This window comes from Cetorhinus maximus, chromosome 6 (genome assembly GCF_964194155.1).
Source record: "Cetorhinus maximus chromosome 6, sCetMax3.hap1.1, whole genome shotgun sequence".
NCBI lineage: Eukaryota > Metazoa > Chordata > Chondrichthyes > Lamniformes > Cetorhinidae > Cetorhinus > Cetorhinus maximus.
In genome coordinates, this window is record NC_135884.1 from 97528099 (window position 1) to 97550267 (window position 22169).

Below are 22169 nucleotides of genomic sequence, written 5' to 3' on the forward strand. Positions count from 1 at the left end.
TTATGTAATTTCAATGTTTTTAAATGGTTATGTTACAATTAGAATCAACATACTGCAGAAACCAGTAGGATTTATTTTAGATTTTGCAACTACAACAAATTAAATGCACAAAAAAAGTAACAGTAATAAGTACACAATAATGCATACTCATACTGGAGCAGGTAAAATGGAAGGTACATTTTATAAAGATGCTGGGAGGTCTTCAACAAAATCACAACTGATCTCTAAATTGGAACTGCTTTGAAATAGCACTCTGCTGCTGGACAAAAGGATGCTGATTGGTAGGCAAACTGACTGATTGCTTTCTCCAGCAACACCTCAGCCAGAGTCGACTTGCCAACCAATCAGCACCCTTTCCTCTGGCAGTATAAATTGTTACTCCCTTTGAAATTTGGTATTCTTGCATCTACCCTGATGAGTGCAAGAAAAGCTTTGACAGGATCTCTTTTCTTCAAGCAATACTCAAGCTCTGTACTACCAAGCGACAATCTCTAACCTCCTTCAGCCCTCCAACACACCATTCCTCTGACTCTGGCCTCTTGTGCATTCCCTTTTCCTTCATTCGAGCATTGCCAGGCATGGCTTCAAACAACAAGATGCCATGCTCTGGATTCCCTCACTCAATCCAACCTGTCCATCTCTCTCTCCTCCTTTTAACACTCTGCTTTGACCAATCTTCTCATCACCTCTTCCTAATATCTTGTATGCGTGATGTCCATTTTGTTTTTGATTATATCTCGGTTCAGTACCTTGGATTATTTCTTTACATTTTCTTATTTAACACCACCGAATATCTTTTATTCAACTTATATTCCAATAAGCTGAAGTTTCCTGGGTCACATGTCAACCGTAACTTAGAGATGAGCATCATGTTCCTGGGCACTCTCTGCAACTTAAACACTCTCGGAATTCCTCCTCCGGTTTCTCCATAACAGCACAGGTGAGGTTAGCACATCAGCAACACTCAGGACTGCAGAGCCCCTCCCTCTCTCTCCTTCCCCACTGCCCTATACCAATAATCTTGGTTTTATACATTGGAGTCCTAACATGTCTGTACTGCCCGGTTGATGATGGTACCAATAACATTAAAATTTTGTTGTAAGTCTTTATACTAAGTTCACACAATAGTTTTCACTCCTTTAAACATATAAGATTCTACTCACTCTGAAAAAGTTTGTTGCTGAGCAGCTCATGGTATTCCACAGTAATACCGGCAGAGTGTGATTAAATGGGCAAGGCAGGATGTTCAGTTACAGTGAAAGATCCTTTTGGGTTGGAAACTTCTGCATTCTTTATGGATTCAAGGAAGGACTTGCAGACTAATTTGAAAAACCTACATTCTCAATCTCAGATATATTTACAGTATATATGATTAAGTTGCACAGTGTGCTTTTATGACAAAGATTGCGACCATTTCCTTTGGAAAGCACAGTTGGATTTTCAATCTTCTCCCAGTATTGCATTCTGAGATACAGTTCTACCTGTGAACTTATAACACAGGACACTGGCAGGCTGTTCAATCATGAAAGGAATCACAGCCGAGTCTCACTTAACATCCCACACAGAAACACTTAATAGCAAGTGCCACTGGATAATGATCAGGACCAGGTGGTTAACTGGTTTTCCCCCCACCCCTGACTAACTTAAGGACACTCAGTACATCTGCTGCCCTACCCTAGATAAGCCAACAGACCAAGAATTAAGCCCAAGGCCTTCTGGTCTGAACAGCCAAGCACCACACCATCTTTACCCAATCCAGCAGAGCAGCCAAAAAGTACAATTTCTTAAAGATACTGAAGCAACACTCAGGACTGTTGTGCAGGTAGATACTTTGAGACGCTTGTGATGCAGTTCACTTCCATGCAGTTGGGATACACATGTAATTCCTCATGTGAGAATAAAAACTGATGAGAGTATAGTGAACCCAGTATTATAGAGGGAATATTATAGAGGGTAAAACCACAAGAAAAGTTGCAATAATATCAAAGAGAGGAGTTGAAGAAGCCCAAAATAAAAACTCTGGGTAAATTATTCTGGTCCTTGGTAACTGCAGTGTACGTAGAGGCTGTAACCAACCCGAGTGAGGAGCTGGAATGGAGTGTGCCTTTGTCAAAAGGCGAGACAACACAATCTGCCCATCATTTCAAAAGTGTATGATGGAATATGTTGTGACCTCCACCTTGATGAAAAAGTCTATGCTGAATTATTTCCAGTGGCCTGACTTGTTGCTGCATTGCTCCCACGCCCTCGCAATGACAGCATGCAGAGGAAGGTGCTTACTCCATACGATATCATCACCACACCTGCAAAGAACTGTGGAAAAAGCACACCATCATGTCATTAGACCTGTGCAGAACAGTCGACAGATTGCCCTTTCCCTGCCCGCTTCTCTCCTGAAGCTGTTGACTTGTGCTGGGAGATTAATGATGCAATAGGGAAAAGTGGGGGATGGAAAAGTCAAGGAGCATTCCTGCTCCTGGTCGCTCCTCAATACTCTAAGCTGGAAAGTAAATGAAAGTGAATCTATCATACTGTTTGCTGATGTTCACTCACTGTCTGGACTCACAAACACACATGGCAATTTGGATGAGGCACCAGAGAGTTTCAGGTTCCCATGGAATAAAATCACAAGTCAGCGCGTCGGCGTTTAAGGATTGGCAAGGGGTAGAAATTGAAATAGATCTACTAGTACAACTCAATAATTATGACAATTTTCCATAAGTATTGCATCAGAATCATTTCATAATCTTAAACAGTTTGGATAAAATAATGAGAACAGGTTGGATTAACGGCTTTTAATCCCCTTTCAGAAGGCTGAAGGGTGATCTAATTGAGATGCATAAAATGACAGATATTCAATAGGATAAACCACCTTTTTTACACCAAAAAATTGCTTCAAGTAAAAACTATTGAGTGCCACAAGATGAAAATTGCCAAGTGTCCTTGGTAGAATGCATAATTTGCAGAAATAGTAAATAAAATGTATATATTGAATTGATATAATCAATTGAGAATTGAAATTAAAAATAGACCAAACCCTTAATGATATAATTTTGTTAGTAAAGTCATCTTTAAAACAAACTTTAACTTAATGTTTAGAATTAAGGCCATTTCTTCAGCTACTGATTTAGTGATAAAAATATAGTCTTGAATAGCTTATACTTTCATCTATATTAAAAATAATAACGATCGCAACTATAAAATCTGTTCCTTGAACCAAAGACATTATCCATAACCATGGTGTAGTTACACCATTCAAACAGGTTTATTTTTTAAAAATTCATTATTGCCCATCCCTAATTGCCCTTGTAGGCCAGACCAGGTAAGGACAGCAGATTTCCTTCCCTAACAGACATTAGTGAACCAAATGGGTTTTTACAACAATTGACAATGGTTTCATGGTCATCATTAGACTTTTAATTCCAGATTTTTCTTTTTAATTGAATTCAAATTCCACCATCTGCCAAGGTGGGATTCAAATCCAGGTTCCCAGAGCACTACCCTGGGTCTCTGGATTACTAGTCCAGCGACAATACCGCAATGCCATCATCTCCATGTTAAAATAATTATTTAAAACGCTCTTAATTTTTTTAGACTTTTTACATGCTAAGAAAAGTAAGTTAATATGTTCCAACTAGAAAAGGTTGGGAGCCACAAATGCGATGTTACAGAGCCGAAGGTGGCTCCAGAACTGCAGGTTACCGACTGTTAGTTTCTCTGTGTCTATCCTATTTTCTCTGATGGGGGAATTCAGAATAAGAGGTCACAATCTTAAAATTAGAGCAAGGCCTGTTAGGAGTGAAATCAGGAAGCATTTTTTCAAAGAATGTTGGAAATCTAGAATTCTTTCCCCTGGAAGGCCATCAAAGTTCAGTGCAATTAAATTTTTAAGTCTGAGATAGTCAAATTTTTGATAGGCAAATGTATTAAGGGATATGGATCAAAAGTTAGGTAAACAGAATCAAGGTACAAATCAGTCATAATCAAATAGAATGTGAAGCAGTTTCTGAGCCAAATGGCCTATACTCCTGCTCATATGTTCCCCTGATATATACCATTTCTTAAAGTAGGATTATTGCAATTCGTAACAACCAATATAGAAGCCTCGCTTTTGATTTTTGTGCTCAGATTTTCAGGTCAAAATGGCATATTAAGGGATAATTATTCCACAGAGTTTGGATTGTTCTGTTCTGGCAACAGCAGAGCATAACAATAACCCTTCTGATGAAGGGTCATATGGACTCAAAATGTCAACTGTATTCCTCTCCGCAGACGCTGTCAGACCTGCTGAGTTTTTCCAGGTATTTTTGTTTCGGATTTCCAGCATCCGCAGTGTTTTGCTTTTATTATAACAATAAACAAGCCTCTTTATATTCAGATATCCAGTAGGAATCTTTGACTCAGAACTTGAATGGATATTCAAGTTTAAATCATCTAATGGAGAAAGGATTACTGTGTGCTACATGTAATGAACATCCATTAGTTTATTAAAAAATAGATTAATGACTTTGTTAAATAAATCACACACAAAGTTCTTTCTGCCAAGGTGATCAAGTTTCTAGCACCTTTGTTGCTTCATCTGGTTTATACAGGAGAGATTGTACCAATTTGAATCTTGCTACAAGAGGGAATACAGCCAATTCCTTTCAAATCTCATGTGTGACTGGTCCTGCTGACTCAATCAAAACTGAAAATAACCAGTTATTTCCTGTTCACTTTAACAGCTTTACAAAACAGCTACGTCAGAAATAATTTAAGAGTTTTCAGCCAGTTCAAATGCTGACCATTCAGCTGGATTCTGCATGAGTGAGAAAGGAACAAGCGCTGTGTATTCAATTATCGAGATTAACAGCAATGAGTATTTTATACATTTCAGATTTTACAATTAAAATATTTAGTATTTAAAATTGTATGATTTTTAAAACACCACTTACTTGAAAAGGCAAAAGTTAATTTAAAATACATGTAAAACACTCACCGCGGCAGCTGCTCGGTTGTTGTATTTGTAAGACCCTTTAATAGATGTTGGGTCAACTGATGATGCATTGGTAATGAAGGCAGTTAAGTACAGAACTGTAGCACCCAAGTTAAAATACAGACTCTACAGAGAATGAAGAACATACATAAGAGATTGTCTCACAAGCTGCAGGTCACCACAATAAATATATTTAACATATTTATTTATCATTCTAGGAATGTCTGAGTATTGTTACAAATGCAAAATTACATCAAGTTACAGTTAAATCCCAATCTCTCTGCTTTCCAGGGATGATTAAGGGAATCAAAGATTTTCAAGTCCTGGGGAGTGTCACTATTTAATAAACTCCAACTATAAGAATGTTTCCTCCCCAGTTGTTCTCCTTTAATCTCATGAAGTGCTAACTCCTCCTGCACGTGTTCACAGATGACCCTTTCCCAAATGAACCATGACAGAATGTTCTACCATAGGATTAGGTTTGGCTGTGATGCCCCTTATCTTCACCATTCGGCCTCGTGTTGTCCCAACTCAGATCAGCTAACTCAGCATAACCTGAACCTATAGCATCATTTTTAGCCAAGGTTTACCAAAAAAAAATGGGAAACAACCCTCCAGTCATGTAAAAAAAAATTATTTTCTTCTCGTCTTTATTTCAGTAGAAAGGCAAAACAGAGAGTCATATACCTTGTTATATTAATGCTGCTTTGATTATCTAACAGATCAGCCATCCTGCAGGAGAGTCTCAGGGAAATCTCAAAATGAAACTTCTCTCAATAAATCCAGAGTTAAAGGTACAGACCTGAGTCTGAAATTTGCCATTTTGAAGGCTGCACCCACACTGGACAATAGCACAGGACAATAGTCCCAATGAGGTTAACACCTATTGAAGGGTCACTTCTGGGAAAGTTATGAAAGGTTAAAACATAGTTGTAAGCTTTTACATTCTACACCTATGTATTAAATGACTTGCAGAGGATTTAGAAATTGGACTAACACAGCCTGCAATGTATATCCAGGCCTTGACCCACAATATGGGATGCAATCAGGAAAGTTTTAATGTTGAGATTTCTATGGGCCCCACTGTTTTTTTCTTAGTAATTCATGTTTTCAGCTGCAAGCTTCAGGTTCTGACTCCTGTTGATGTAACATTTCATCTCAGGGGGAAAGGAAATTCATCTACTGGGAGAAATCTTCTATTTTGAGAACCTGTGCTTGATGCCTTTCTAAAACAACTTGAGATGTACAAAAATCCAATTCATTAGATTGGCTACTTTGCCATTTGATGAGACCTTGAACTCTCTCTGTGGGAGAACACTTGGTACAGCTCCACGGGTTATAAAAGCCCAACTGCATTCCCCCTTGAGATTCAATCTCCATGACCACTCAAGAGCTGCTTTGTAAAATTCACTCACCATCAAACTTGTGCTGTGTACAGCCCACCTTATATTCGGTATCCTACAAAAGTTATGTACCACAGTGTTTTAAACTATAACCAAGGACAATTGCTATAACAACATGGGGTTGTGGTGAAATTCTCCAGCCACTCCCTCAGCCAAGGATGGCCCGTGTTGAGACTTGAGAAGGAAAACAAGTTATCAAGGAATGCAGTTGAAATGAGAAGGCTTCATTCATCTAGGGCTCAAATTCTGCTCTACCACAAGGTTGAAAACCCCAGAGTATTGAGCTCCACAATACAATAAGAAACAACAAATTTAACATGGCTTTTCGGGTACGGTATGATAAACCCGAGTACAGAAAATAAAAATCACTTAGAATCAGAGAAACTTAAAGCAGAGAAGGTGGCCATTTGGCCCATTGTGCTTGTGTTGGCTCTTTGTAAGAGCTATCCAATTAGTCCCACTGCTCTGCTTTTGCCCTAGAGCCCTGCAATTTTCTCCTCTCCAAGTACACATCCAATTCTCTATCGAAAGTTACTATTGAATCTGCTTCCACCATGATTTCAGGCACTGTATTTCAGATCATCTTTTTTGTGTAACAAAATCTCTCCTCATATCGCTTCTTGGCTTTTTAACAATTACCTTAAAATCGGAAAAGAAAAAAAAAGAAACAGTTATATGGAGAAATGAATGGCTCTAGCCTGAATACTATCACACACCAGCTTTACTATTGTGGAGTTGTTTAATCTCAGGAGCTGATTAACTGAAAAAACTGGTGTAAATTGCTGGCCAACTTGCTGCCTGTCCATTGTAGCCACAGATCCCACTTGCAGAACCAGATTGATTTGCTGCTTTTTTAAAAAAAAATTAAACCTACCAGATGAGCCCAAGGCACCATTGGCAGTTTAGGCGTCAGGCTCAACAGGTAGAAAACGAAGATAACAATGGTGAGTATCCACAGGAAGATGGCCACAAAGATCACCCATCCAAAGGCACCATCACCACTTGAGATGCTTGAACCCGCAATCAGCGCCCACACCAACAAGCCAAAAACCTGCACAGAATAAAACAAAACTTTAGAAAGAACTTGCATTTATATAGCATCTTTCACCCAGGATGCCCCTGAATGCTTCTTAGTACCTTTTTGAAATGTAGTCACTGCTGTACTTCACGCAGCCACTTCCCACACAGCAAACTTCTGAGAAACAGCAATGAGCTAATACCAAGATAATCTGTTTGAGGGATGTTGGTTCCAATATTGGCCAGGACACTGGAGAGAAACACCATTTTGCTTTCATCAAAACAGTGTCGCAAGATCTTTTACATCCACTTGGGATTAATGATTTGTCTGAAAGGTAGCACCACTAACAGTACAGCATTCCCTCAGTACTGCACTGGGGCTTTCAATCTGGATTATGTGCTCAAGTCTTTGGAATGGGATTGAGCCTTCCAAGCTCAAGTAGGGAGAGCACGACCACTGAGCCGTAGCTGACAGCGCAAATCCTGGATGATTCCACCCCAACTAAGTGCAGTAGCGGGCGGGAAAAACGACATTTTATCCATCAGATACAAGGGTTGGTTTTCACACTGTATTGTCTGCTTCCCACCTCATTAATTATACAGCCACAGGAAACACACCGTCTTGCTGGTAGACGACCTCTGAATTGCCCACCACACCATTATTTCACCGTTTCCTCACTCCAAGTGCCATATCTAAACTGCAGCTGCACATACCATTCTCAGTGCTTGCAGCCCAGGACTGCTGCACAGAAGACATGGCCCTGAAAGTCAAGAAGAGTTCAGTGACTCACCACTGGAATGCCTTTTGGAGGCCCACATGATGTCCTCCACCCCCACTCTCAGACTCATCGACATCTACAGCACAGAAGGAGGCCATTCGGCCCATTGTGTCCACGCCGGTCAACAAAGATCTGACTACACTGATCCCATTTTCCAGCGCTTGGCCCATAGCCCCGGAGGCTATGGCAACACAAGTGAATATCTAAATACTCCTTAAATGTTACAAGAGTTTCTGACTCAACCACCCTTTCAGGCAGTGAGTTCCAGACTCACACCACCCTCTGGGTGAAACAATTTCTCCTCAACTCCCCTCTTAGCCTTCTACCTCTTACCTTAAATCTATGCGCCTGGTTATTGACCCCTCTACGAATGGAAAAAGTGCCTTCCTAGCCATCCTATCTATGCCCCTCATAATCTTATACACCTCTATCAGGTCCCATCTCAACCTTCATTGCTCCAAAGAAAACAACCCCGGCCTATCCAATCTTTCCTCATAGCTCAGACCCTCCAGACCAGGCAGCATCCTGGTAAATTTCCTCTGCATTCTCTCCAGTGAAATCACATCCTTCCTATAATGTGGTGACCAGGACTGCACGCAGTACTCCAGTTGTGGCCTAACTAGCATTTTATACAGTTCCAGCATAACCTCCCTGCTCTTGTATTCTATGCTTCAGCTAATAAAGGCAAGTATCCCAAATGCCTTCTTAACCACCTTATCTACCTGCCCCTACCTGCCCTGCTATCTTCAGGGATCTGTGGATATGCACACCAAAGTCCCTATGATCTTCAGTACTTTCCAGGGTCCTACCATTCATTGTATAATCCCTTGCCTTGTTAGCCCTTTCCAAGTGCATTACCTCACTTTTCCGGGTTGAATTCCTTTTGCCACTGCTCTGCCCACCAGACCAGTCCATTGATATCCTCCTGCAGTTTACGGCCATCCTCCTCACTATTTACCACCCAACCAATTTTTGTGTCATCTGCAAACTTCTTGATCATACCTCCTACATTTAAGTCCAAATCATTTATGTACACCACAAACAGCAAGGGCCCCAGCACCGAACCCCACTGGAAACAGACTTCCAATCACAGAAACATCCCTCTACCATCACCCTCTGCTTCCTGCCTCTCAGCCAATTTTGGATCCAACGTGCCACTTTGCCTTGGTTCCCATGGGCTCTTACTTTCTTGACCAGTCTGCCATGAGGGACCTTATCAAAAGCCTTGCTAAAGTCCATGTAGACCCCCCATCAAATGCATTACCCTCAACACCACTCATGGTTACCTCCTCAAAATATTCGACCAAATTTGTTAAACATAACCTTCCTTTAACAAATCCATGCTGACTATCCCTGATTAATCCACGTCTCTCAAGTGCAGATATATTCTGTCCCTCAGAATTCTTTCTAGTATCTTCCCCACTGCCAAGATTAGACTGACTGGCCTGTAATTTCCTGGTCTATCCCTTCCTCCCTTTTATCAATAATGGGACAACGTTAGCAGTCCTCTCGCACCTCACGTGTGGCCAGAGAGGATTTGAAAATTACTGCTAGGGTCCCTGGTATCTCTCCCCTTGTCTTCCTCAACAGCCTGGGATACATCTCACCCGGGCCTGCGGATTTATCCATTTTTAAGGCCGCTAAACCCGCTAGTACCTCCTCTCTTTATGTTAATCTCCTCTAATATTTCACAGTCCTCCTCCCTGATGTCTATATCTGCAACGTCCTTTTCCATTGTGAAGACCAACGCAAAGTATTCATTGAGTATTGCACCCACGTCTTCCGGGTCCACACACACATTATCTCTATGGTCCCTAATTGGCCCTACTCTTTCGATAGTTATTCTCTTGTTCTTTCTATATTTAAAAATCCCCTTTGGGTTTTCTTTTATTCTACCCACCAATGCTCTCTCAAGCACTCTCTTAGCTTTCCTAATTTCCTTTTTAAGTTCCCCTTTGCACTTTTTATACTCCTCTAAGGACTCTGCCATATTGAGCCCTCAGTATCTGCCATAAGCTTTTCTTTTTTTCTTAATCCTAACCTTTATGTCCCTTGACATCCAGGGTTCTCCAGACTTGGTCCCCCGCTTTGTCTTTACGGAAACATATTTGCCCTGTACTGTCGCTGTTGCCTCCTTGAATGCCTCCCACTGCTCTGACACAGTTTTATCTGCAAGTAGCTGCTCCCAGTCCACTTGGGCCAAATTGTATCTCATCTTAGGTAATATTAGCCTTTCCCCAGTTTAGAACTTTTATTCATGGCCCAACTTTATCCTTTTCCATAACTATCCTAAATCTAACTGAGTTATGGTCACTATCTCCAAAATGCTCCCCTACTGATACGTCTTCCACCTGCTCGGGGCAATTCCAAATATTAGGTCCAGAACTGCCCCCTCCCTTTTTGGACTTTCTACACACTGGCTTAAAATGTTCTCCTGGATGCAACTTAAGAATTTTGCTCCCTCCTTACCTTGCACACTAAAACTATCTCAGTTAATATTTGGGTAGTTAAAATCCCCTACTATTACTGCCCTATTATTCTTGCACTTCTCTGAAATTTGATTACATATTTGATCCTCTATCTCTCCCTGCTTGGGGGCCTATAGTACACACCCAACAGCATGTTTGCCCCTTTTGTGCTTTTTACTTCTACCCATATGGCCTCATTTGATGATCCTTCCAAGATATCATCCCTCCTCACTGCTATAATTGACTCCTTGATCAATATTGCAAACCCCCTCCTTTCCCCCTCTCTATCTCATCTGAATACCCTATAACCAGGAATGTTGAGCTGCCAATCCTGCCCTTCTTTTAGCCAAGTCTCGGTCATAGCTATGATATCATACTCCCACGTGCCTATCTGTGCCCTCAGCTCATCTGTCTTATTGCTCAGACTCCTTGCATTAAAATATATTCCATTTAGCCTTGCTAAACTCACTTCTTTCTTATCTAGCCTATGTTTCCTCTGCCTTCCAGACTCACTTACTAGCATTGTAACTTCTAATTCCATCTCAGCTTCTCTCCCCTCTGAACTACTTTTCAGGGTCCCATCCCCCTGCCAATTTAGTTTAAATCCACCCCAACAGAATTCGCAAACCTCCCCACGAGGATGTTCGTCACATTCCTGTTAAGATGTAACCCGTCCAACTTGTACAGGTCCCACCTGACCCAGAAACGGTCCCAATGCCCAGGAATCTAAAGCCCTCCCTCCTACACTATCTCTCCAGCCACACGTTCATCTGCTCTATCCTTCTGTTCCTGAACTCACTACTGCGTGGCACTGGGAATAATCCGGAGATTACTACCTTTGAAGTCCTGCATTTCAATTTCCTACTAACTCCTTAAAGTCTGCTTACAGGACCTCATTTCTCTTTCTTCCTATATCATTGGTCCTAACATGGACCATAACCTCTGGCTGTTCACCCTCCCCCTTCAGAATGTCCTGCAGCTGTTCCGTGACATCCTTGACCCTGGCACCCGCGAGGCAACATACCATCCTGGAGTCACGTCTACAGCCGCAGAAGTGCCTGTCTACTCCCCTCACTAAGGAATCCCCTACCACTATTGCCCTTCCACACTTCTTTCTCCCCCCGCACCACCCCGGAGGAGCTGGACCTCCCACAGTGCCATGGCCTTGGCTCTGGTTGGCCTCCACAGAGGGACCGTCACTCTCACCATTTTCTAAAGCCAAAAAATGGTTTGCGAACGAGATGCACTCGGAGGATTCCCTCGCTACCTGCCTGGTCCCCATCTGTCTGGCAGTCCTGCATTCTCTCTCTGCTTGTACTTCCTTAAGCTGTGGGGTGACCACATCCTGAAACATACTATCCATGAACCTCTCAGACTCGTGAATGCACCATAATAACCCCAGCTGCAGCTCAGGCTCCAAAACTGGAGCTCAAGTTGCTCCAGTCGGAGGCACCTTCTGTACTCATGGTCATCCAGACCACCAGGAGCGTCTAGTATTTCCCACATAGCGCAGGATGTGCAAATCACAGGACTGAGCTCCCCAGGGATATCTCAACTAAATAGAATAGAATATGTACACTTGCTTTTATTTTACCCTTACTCCTACTTGAGTATAGACTAGATGCTAGATCCTCTAGATAGACTAGATCCTCTAGGCACTGCTGACCGCCTGTCCCAGGGTCCTCCTCTCGTGCCACACAAGTGCCGGGCAATGACCATCTCCAACAAGAGGGAATCTAAACATTGCCCCTTGGCATTCAATGGAATTAACATTGCTGAATCCCTCCTATCAACATCCTGGGGGTTACCATTGACCAGAAACTGAACTGGACTAGCCATATAAATACTGTGGCTACAAGAGCAGATCAGAGGCTAGGAATCCTGTGGCAAGTAACTCACCTCCTGACTCCCCAAAGCCTGTCCACCATCTACAAGACGCAAGTCAGGAGAGTGATGGAGTACTGTCCACTTCTCTGGATGAGTGCAGCTCCAATAACACAAGAAGCTTGACAACATACAGGACAAAGCCCACTTGATTGGCACCACATCCACAAACATTCGCTCCTTCCGCCACCACCGACACACAGTAGCAGCAGTGTGTATCATTTACAAGATGCACTGTAGGAACTCATCAAGGCTCCTATGACAGAACCTACCAAACCCACGACCACTACCATCTAGAAGGATAAGGGCAGCAGATGCATGGGAACACCACCACCTGGAAGTTCCCCTCCAAGCTACACACCATTCTGATTTGGAACTATATCGCCATTCCTTCACTGTCGCAGGGAACTCCCTCCCTAACAGCACTGTGGGTGTACCTACACCACATGGACTGCAGGGGTTCAAGAAGGCAGCTCACCACCAGCTTCTCAAGGACAACTAGAGACGGGCAATAAATGCTGGCCTAGCCAGCGACGCCCACATCCAATGAATGAATTTAAAAATTGCCTTAATGAAGCATTTTGTGTTTGCAAATCATTGATCAGAAAGAACAGTTTGATTCTTGTGCCTCGTTGTTTTAAGGACTGATCCTTTCTCCTCCACTCCTGCCACTATTGTCAAACCACTGCTGTGAAAACAATGGCCTGGGTGTTGCAATTTTTGTTAGGCTTGTAATGTGTTGTCATAGTGAATGATGTGCCTCAATAAGCTTCCCTTGTCACTACAAAAAGTCTCTTGAAATGTAATCCTATGTCATTGAGGTATTGTTGTTTCTCAGGCTGCAGCAGGATCAATTGGTAAAGTGTGGAACTGACCCCAATCTGTTATCTCAGCCAGGATAGCAGTATGGAGCATTACAATTGGTCATGACATTAATGGGCAAATAGAGGTGAAAAGCCAACCAAGTTTCCCACTTCCCATTCTCTGCTGCAAAGTGCTAGTCTGTGGATAGCAGGGAGGGCAGAATGTTATGTCCAGCACTTCAATACCTAAGTTCACACATGGATAATGGCCATTTGAATGGAGGTACCAGAGGGCAGTGTACCCTTCCTCTCTGAAGAAACAAACTATGTACAGTTCACTCTGCCCCTTTCTTGGGTTCATTCTCCACATCAATCACATTTTCTATCTGCTCTATGTTTTTGTTCCATAATGCAGCCAACAATTTTCCTGATTGTGTTAGTTATTTGAGGAAACTCTTTCGAGTTATCAACAGTCACAGATTGCAACTCTTTCGAGTACAATCACAGTTCTTGGTTTCCGGGAGTGGGACATGAACCCACAACCCTCTGATTCAAAGGCGAGGGTGCTATGAACTGAGCCACAGCTGACACCTCATAGTTATTTGAGGAAGTTGCACATCTCATTATTGATGGACTTTAGAATAATCGATTGCAAGCTGCAAATTCTCAACTAGTCAACATGAGAACAAGCTGTATTGGGGAGAGGCAACAGGAACAACAGGCGTGTGGTCTGAAACGATTTCGGTGGAAGCTATAATATTTCCTGTGGCATCCATAAGGTTTCAATTTTGGAGTGAGACTCATGCCGTGTTGGGATCATAGACTGGTTCAAGTGGTTTATTCGGCCCACCATGTCCATATCAGCTCACTGCAAGAGCAACTCAGCGGGTTCCACTCCCCCACCCTTCTCCTTAAGCCCTGCAAGTTCTCTCTCTCCAGGTGCGTATCCAATTCAATTTTTGAAAGCCATGATTGAACCTGCCTCTACCAGAGTCAGGTAGTGTGTTCCAGAACCAAGCACTCTCTGCACAAAGCACTTTCCTCCTGTCGCCTTTGGTTCTTAACCACCTTAAATCAGTGTTCCCTGCTTCTCGGTCCTTCCACCAACGGGAACAGTTTCTCTCTATCTACCCTGTCTAGATTCTTTCTGATTTTGAACACTTCTCCTTTGAGGAGATTTGATAGCAGAGCAACCCCAGCTTCTCCATTCTATCCACAAAACTGAAGTCACTAACTGGAGCCTTTCTTGTAAATCTTTTCTACACTCCTCTCCAAAGACTTCACATCCTTTCTCAAGCCCAGTGCCCAGAATTGAACATGATACTGCAGTAACAGTCAAACCAGAGTTCTAGAAATGTTCACCCAGCATTAGCCATGGTTCAGTTGGTAGCACTCTTGCTGCCGAGTCTCAAGGTTCTGGGTTCAAGTCCTGCTTCAGGGCCTGAATGCAAACATCAAGGCTGATGTTCTAGTGCAGTACTGAGGGAGTGCTACACTGCAGGAGATGCTGTCTTTGGATGAGACGTTAAATCCAGGCTCTGTCTGCCCTTTCAGTTGGACATGAAAGAACTCAATGCACTGCTTCAAAGAAGAGCAAGGTTATCCCAGTGTTTTTGCCAATATTTATCCCTCAATCAGCATCACTAAAACAGATTATCTGGACACTACCACACTGTCGTTTGTGGGACAAATTTGCTGTACCCAAATTAGCTGTTGTATTTCCTACATTAGTGACTACACTTCAAAAATACTTCATTATGGTTTGAGACGTCTGGTGGTTCTGAAAGGTGCTATACAAATGCCATCTCTCTTTTCGTCATCAGAACTTCCCTACTTTTGAACACACTGCCTCTATTTATACAACCCAGGATCCTGTATGCCTTCTTTAATCACTTACTCAACCTGTTCTGCCACCTTCAATGATTTGTCACGTATACCCCCTTTAGGATTGTACCCTTTAGTTTACATTGCCTCTCCTTGTTTTTCCTACCAACCTGTATCACTTCACACTTCCCTGCATTAAACCTGCCACTTTTCTATCCATTCCACCAACCTGTCCGTGTCCTCTTGAAGTTTATCAATATTATCGTCATCGTTCACAATATCAAGTTTTGTGTGATCTGCAAATTTTGAAAGTCTAGGTCATTAATACGGATTAAGAAAAGCAGTGGTCCTAGTACAACCCGACTGGAATCCTAGTGTATAACCTTCCTCCAGGCTGAAAAACAACTGTTCACCACTACTGTTTCCTGCACACAGCCAACTTCGTATCCGTGCTGCCACTGTCCCTTTTATTCCATGGACTTGAACTTTGCTGGCAAGTCTATTATATGGCAGTTTATCAAATACCTTTTGGAAATCCATATAAACCACATCAGCCATCTCGGGTATTTCATCAAAAAAATCCATCAAGTTGGTTAAACACAATTAGTCTTTGACAAATCTATGCTGGCTTTCCTCAATTAATCCATTGTTCAACAATATGTACATTCCTGTGCAGTGGTGAAAGAGCACACATCCCTCATGTACAAATTCTCCAGCACCAACCACAACAGATTAATAGCTCTGGACAGTTGTAGTTACACTATATGTTGATAGTGAGTGGTGATGGTAAGGAAGCAGGATCTCGGAGTGTGTGCATTCTAACGTATAGAGAAGGATGTTTCTGAGACTCTAACAAATTAAGAAAACCAGTAAGGTGATCTTTGTGTCAAACTCAATTTTCTGCAGAATTGTTAATGTTGACCTGCATGCTCAGCAAAAAGTCCAATATAAAGAGAGAATTAGGACCCCCAATACCCACTATTTGTCTGTTGGTCACACCATCTCAAAAAAGCTTAAAGTCCAAAGCTGGTGAGGAACCAAAGCCCCTCCCTGCATTAATAGCGCCCTAAGCACAGTATTTGCTTTGGGAGTTGAATTTTCTCATTACCAGCCTCATCTTTTCTTCAGGACCCATGTGTGTATCTTTTACGACCATGGAATCAGAACCCCCACCCTGTTAGAAAGACAGAACTTGCATTTGTATAGCAAATTATCACAACTCAATATGTGACACAGCCAATGAGCTGTTTTGAAACAGATCACTTGTTACACAGGCCAAAAGCAGCAACCAGTTAGTTTCCACACCAGCCTCCAAATAAAAAGCAAATGAAATAAAGGACCAGTTGATCTATTCTAATTACGATGTTGAAAAGGACACTTGGAGAATTCTGCTCTGTATCATGGCATCTTTTATTTCCATCTGAAAACAATAGAAGAGACAAATGGAGCTTTGATTTAGCACCTCATCCAAGAGAAGCAGAAAACACATCCAGTTTTACTTTTCCTTCTGCCTTTTCTGCTAAATGTGATTCTTGTTGGGCTCACTCAGCCTGACGCACATGTGTCAAAAATCACCATTACCTTTTGTTGGCCTTTCTTGGCAAAACCCTGCCATTTTAATCTGCTTTACAACAATGACCACTTTACAAAGGTACTGTACTGATTATGAAGGGCTTTTGGATGCCCTGAAGAGATGAACAGCACTACAAAGAGTACAACTTCTTACTTTCTTCCCAATTGTTTCAGAAACTGAAGCTCAAAATGCGGTGTGTAACTCTCAACTGCACCTTAAACATTGAAAAATGGCCAATACTGGGCACTCCATAATGAATGTAAAATTTAAAAAGCCCAAATCCAAAATTAGTCGCACCCACACAACGGGACCATGACCAAGGGACTCCCTCCATGAAGCAATTATGTCGCCTCCCAATCCCGATCCCCATCACTGCTGTCTTGGGGTGACCAGTTTTCCCAATTTCAACATATGCTGCTCAAGCTTGCACAAGTCCTGCAGATTAGTTTAAAAAGTTTTTTCATTCATTCACGGGATATGGGCTTCGCTGGCAGGGCCAGCATTTATTGCCCATCCATAGTTGCCCTTGAGAAGGTGATGGTGAGCTGCCTTCTTGAACTGCTGCAGTCCATGTGTTGTAGGTACACCCACATTGCTGTTAGGGAGAGAATTCCAGGATTTTAACCCAGTGACAGTGAAGGAAAGGTGATATATTTCCAAGTCAGGATGGTGAGTGACTTGGAGGGGAACTTCCAGGTGGTGGTGTTCCCATCTATCTGCTGCCCTTGTCCTTCTAGGTGGTAGTGGTAGTGGGTTTAAAGATGCTTTCTAAGGAGCCTTGGTGAATTCCTGCAGTGCATCTTATAGATGGTACACACTGCTGCTACTGTGCGTCGGTGGTGGAGGGAGTGAATGTTTGTGGATGTGGTGCCAATCAAGCAGACTGCTTTGTCTTGGACGGTGTCAAACTTCTTGAATGTTGTGGGAGCTGCACTCATCCAGGCAAGTGGGAAGTATTCCATCACACCCCTGACTTGTGCCTTGTAGATGGTGGACAGGCTTTGGGGAGTCAGGAGGTGAGTTACTCATCTCATGATTCCTAGCCTCTTGACCTGCTCTTGTAGCCACAGTATTGATATGGCTAGTCCAGTTCAGCTTCTGGTCAATGGTAACCCCCAGGATGTTAATAGTGGGGGATTCAGTGATGGTAATGCCATTGAACATCAAGGAGCAATGGTTGGATTTTCTCTTGTTGGAGACGGTCCTTGCCTGACACTTGTGTGGTGCAAACGTTACTTGCCACTTGTCAGCCCAAGTCTGGATATTGTCCAGGTCTTGCTGCATTTGGACATGGACTGCTTCAGGATCTGAGGAGTCATGAATGGTGCTGAACATTGCACAATCATCAGCGAACATCCCAACTTCTGACCTTATGATGGAAGGAAGGTCATTGATGAAGCAGCTGAAGATGGCTGGACCAAGGACACCACCCTAAAGAACTCCTGCAATGATGTCCTGGAGCTGAGATGACTGACCTCCAACAACCACAACCTTCTTCCTTTGTGCAAGGTATGACCCCAACCAGCGGAGAGTTTCCCCCCTAATTACCATTGATTCCAGCTTTGTGAGGGCTCCTTGATGCCACACTCGGTCAAATGCCGCCTTGATGTCGAAGGCAGTCACTCTCACCTCACCTCGGGAGTTCAGCTCTTTTGTCCATGTTTGAACCAAGGCTGTAATGAGGTCAGGAGCTGAGTGGCCCTGGCAGAACCCAAATTGGGCATTAGTGAACAGGTTATTGCAAAGCAAGTGCTGCTTGATAACACTGTTGATGACCCCTTCCATTACTTTACTGACGATCAAGAATAGACTGATGGGACGGTAATTGGCCGGGTTGGATTTGTCCTGCTTTTGTGTACAGGACATACCTGGGCAATTTTCCACATAGCCAGGTAGATGCCAGTGTTGTAGCTGTTCTGGAACAGCTTGGCTCGGGGTGCAGCAAGCTCTGGAGCACAAATCTTCAGTACCATTGCCGCAATATTGTCAGGGCCATAGCCTTTGAAGTATCCAGTGCCTTCAGCCGTTTCTTGATATCAAATGGAGTGAATCGAATTGGCTGAAGACTGGCATCTGTGATGCTGGGGACCTCCGGAGGAGGCCAAGATGGATCATCTACTCAGCACCTTTGGCTGAAGATTGTTGTGAATGCTTCAGCCTTACCTTTTGCACTGATGTGTTCGGCTCCTCCATCATTGAGGATGGGGATATTTGTGGACCCAGCTCCTCCAGTGAGTTGTTTAATTGTCCACCACCATTCACGACTGGATGTGGCAGGACTGCAAAGCTTAGATCTGATCCGTTAGTTGTGGGATCGCTTAGCTCTGTCTATCACTTGCTGCTTGTGCTGTTTGGCATGCAAGTGGTCCTATTTTATAGCTTCACCAGGTTGACACCTCATTTTTACATATGTCCGGCGCTGCTCCTGGCATGCCCTCCTGCATTCCTCATTGAACTAGGGTTGATCCCCTGGCTTGATGGTAATGTTAGAGTGGGGGATATGATGGGCCATGAGCTAACAGATTGTGTTTGAGTACAATTCTGCTGCTGCTGATGGCCCACATTGCCTCATGGATGCCCAGTCTTGAGTTGCTGGATCTGTTTGAAATCTATCCCATTTACCATGGTAGTAGTGCCACACAACACGATGGAGAGTATCCTCAATGTGAAGGCGGGGCTTTGTCTCCGCAACGACTGTGTGGTGGTCACTCCTACCGATATGGTCATGGACAGATGCATCTGCGGCAGACAGGTTGGTGAGGATGAGGTCAAGTATGTTTTTCCCTCTTGTTGGTCCCCTCACCACCTTCCGCAGACCCAGTCTAGCAGCTATGTCATTTAAGACTCGGCCAGCTCGGTCAATAGTGGTGCCACCGAGCCACTCTTGGTGATGGACATTGAAGTCCCCCACCCAGAGAACATTCTGCGCCCTTGCCACCCCCAGTGCTTCCTCCAAGTGGTGTTCAACCTGGAGGAGCACTGATTCATTAGCTGAGGGAGGGTGGTACTTGGTAATCAGCAGGAGGTTTCCTTGCCCACGTTTAACCTAATGCCATGAGACTTCATGGGGTCCGGAGTCGATGTTGAAGAGGTTGAGAGTGCCTGTGTTCTGGAGCTCCAAATATCATTTGGACTTATTAGCACACTGAAATATTTCAAATGTTTTACGTAATTAATAACTTTTGTAGTTCAGTGATTGGTGTGATGAAGACAGCTCATCTATTTTACAGGTAGTTTATTTGTAGATGATGTATATATAGGTGCGTGATAGAAATAGTACTAGACTAACAGCCCAGATGTGGAAAATCCCCCACATTGTAAGTTGCAACATTGAACTTTTAATAAGTCTGATATTTTGTGGATAAAAAGTACTAGCGCTTGTATTGTTGTGGAGAAGGGAACCTGTCAACTCATTCTTGGCCTGGCTTATAAGTGATTCTAGTCCCATTCAATAGGATGGGTTCTTAATGCCCAATGAAATGGCATGGGAAGTTCCAGGATAACTAGGAATGGGCAATTATTGTAATGTTAACCACATCCTGAGAACCAAATAAAGTGCTTGTGCTGCAGATGCATTCATTAATATTAATAATACCATTTTTTATTGCGTTATCTTCCAAATTGTCCTTCGATCTTCAGTTAAAAGCATAAATGCTGAACCTAATTCAATCCCTCTTATGGGACTCGTAGGTCTATGGTCAAATTTTGGATTTGGAACAGGTAAAAGCAAATTAGTGGGGCAACCAGTCCCTGCGACTGCTTTTCTAATGAGAAAGTTGTCCCAGAAATGTTCACGTATTTGAATAGCAAGTTTAGTTTTGTGATTGCTTACTTCCTTCCCTAACTGGGGAAGGCCTGTCCTCCATTTCTGGCCTCTTGCACATTTCTGATTCTCACTACTTCAACATTGATACTGTGCCTTCAACTGCCATGGAACTCTCTCCCTAAACCTTTCCTCTAAGGGCTTAAAGCCTTTTGGGTAAGCCTGTCCGAATATCAAATTTTGTTTGCTAATGGTCTTGTGAAGCACCTTGGGACAGTTTATAAAGGTGCTTTATAAACTGTAGCTCCAGTGGTTGCAGGTTGGGGTTCTGTTGGGGAAGAGCTACTTTCTTTGTTAATGCGCACATGCTGCCACCTCATATACATTACTGCATGCCAACATTGGTCAATGGCAATGCTACAATGTAGGTGCAGCATCTGTTCTCCAAGCTTCCTCCATATAATGAGGGACTTCTGCACAGAATGTATAAGACACACTCTGTAGATGCAGTTGATAATGAAGTGTGGATCAAATACAGCAAACAGATTTGCAAAGTAGGTGGGCCTATGTAGTGGCATTGAACTGATCATTGGTACATCAGTGGTTATTGTGCCAAATGTTTAAAGAGCTTACAAATGCTTACTAAGATGACAAGCTGTAGTGAAGATAAAGTTTCCCTGTCACCTACCCACTTAAGGGCTCCTGACCTTCCATAGAGATAATTCCAACTGAATAATTCCCAGTTTAGGCATGACTGGAAGTGCTATACAAAGTTCCATTACAATGGCGACAGACAAAGTACACTGACGTTGGAACACTTACTCAACTGCGACTTAAAATAAAACTCATTATGCCAGATAGACTGATGCCATGTCACTTGAGCCCACCCATTTAATGCCGAACAACATTGTCCCTTCACATAGTTCATTGCAGGCTGTCGCATCTCCAACAGGTTGCAGATATCTTTTTAAAATTTAATCATCCATCATGAGGGATCCATTTTCATTTAAAACAAGCACACCAAGCAGTCTTGAAAGCTTGTTAGTAAATGAGGGCAGGGAAGAAAAACTGCAACTATAGAAACATGAAGCATCACCTAAAAACTAGAAGGAAAAGAAATCACAGGGACAGCTAATGTGATTCAAAAATATAAAAAGGAGAGTAGGTCTATAGTTCCGTGCACTTGTTCTAACTAATGTCAGTGATAATAAAAAATAATGGAATCCTTCAGAGAGAAACTTTTTTTTATTCATTCATGGGATGTGGGCTTTGCTGGCCATTTATTGCCCATCCTTAGTTGCCCTTGAGGAGGTGGTGGTGAGCTGCCTTCTTGAACCGCTGCCTGTTTATCCTGGATGGTGTTGTGGGAGCTGCACTCATCCAGGCTGCAGTCCATGTGGTGTTGGTACTCCCACAGTGCTGTTAGGAAGAGAGCTCCAGGATTTTGACCCAGTGACAGTGAAGGAACGGCGATATATTTCCAAGTCAGAGTGGTGAGTGACTTCGAGGGGAACTTCCAGTTGGAGGTATTCCCTTCCACTGGCTGCCCTTGTCCTTCTAGATGGTAGCGGTCGCGAGTTTGGAAAGTGCTGTCGAAGGAGCCTTCATGCAGAGCATCATGTAGATGGTACACACTGCTGTCAGGGGTGGAGGGAGTGAATGTTTGTGCATGTGGTGCCA

At 43.0% G+C, this 22169-nt stretch overlaps 1 protein-coding gene across 1 annotated transcript in view; it reads right to left on the bottom strand.

The window, feature by feature from the left end:
- Positions 1–302: 302 nt before the first annotated feature.
- Positions 303–22169, bottom strand: part of pllp (plasmolipin) — a 37172-nt gene continuing 15305 nt past the window's right edge. Inside the window, exons 2-4 of the mRNA XM_078544146.1 lie at positions 7253–7429; positions 4979–5101; positions 303–2313 (exon numbers count right to left, since the gene is read on the bottom strand). Coding sequence (XP_078400272.1) covers positions 2194–2313; positions 4979–5101; positions 7253–7429 — 420 coding nt within the window. The 3' untranslated portion in view covers positions 303–2193. The remainder of the gene's footprint in view (positions 2314–4978; positions 5102–7252; positions 7430–22169) is intronic.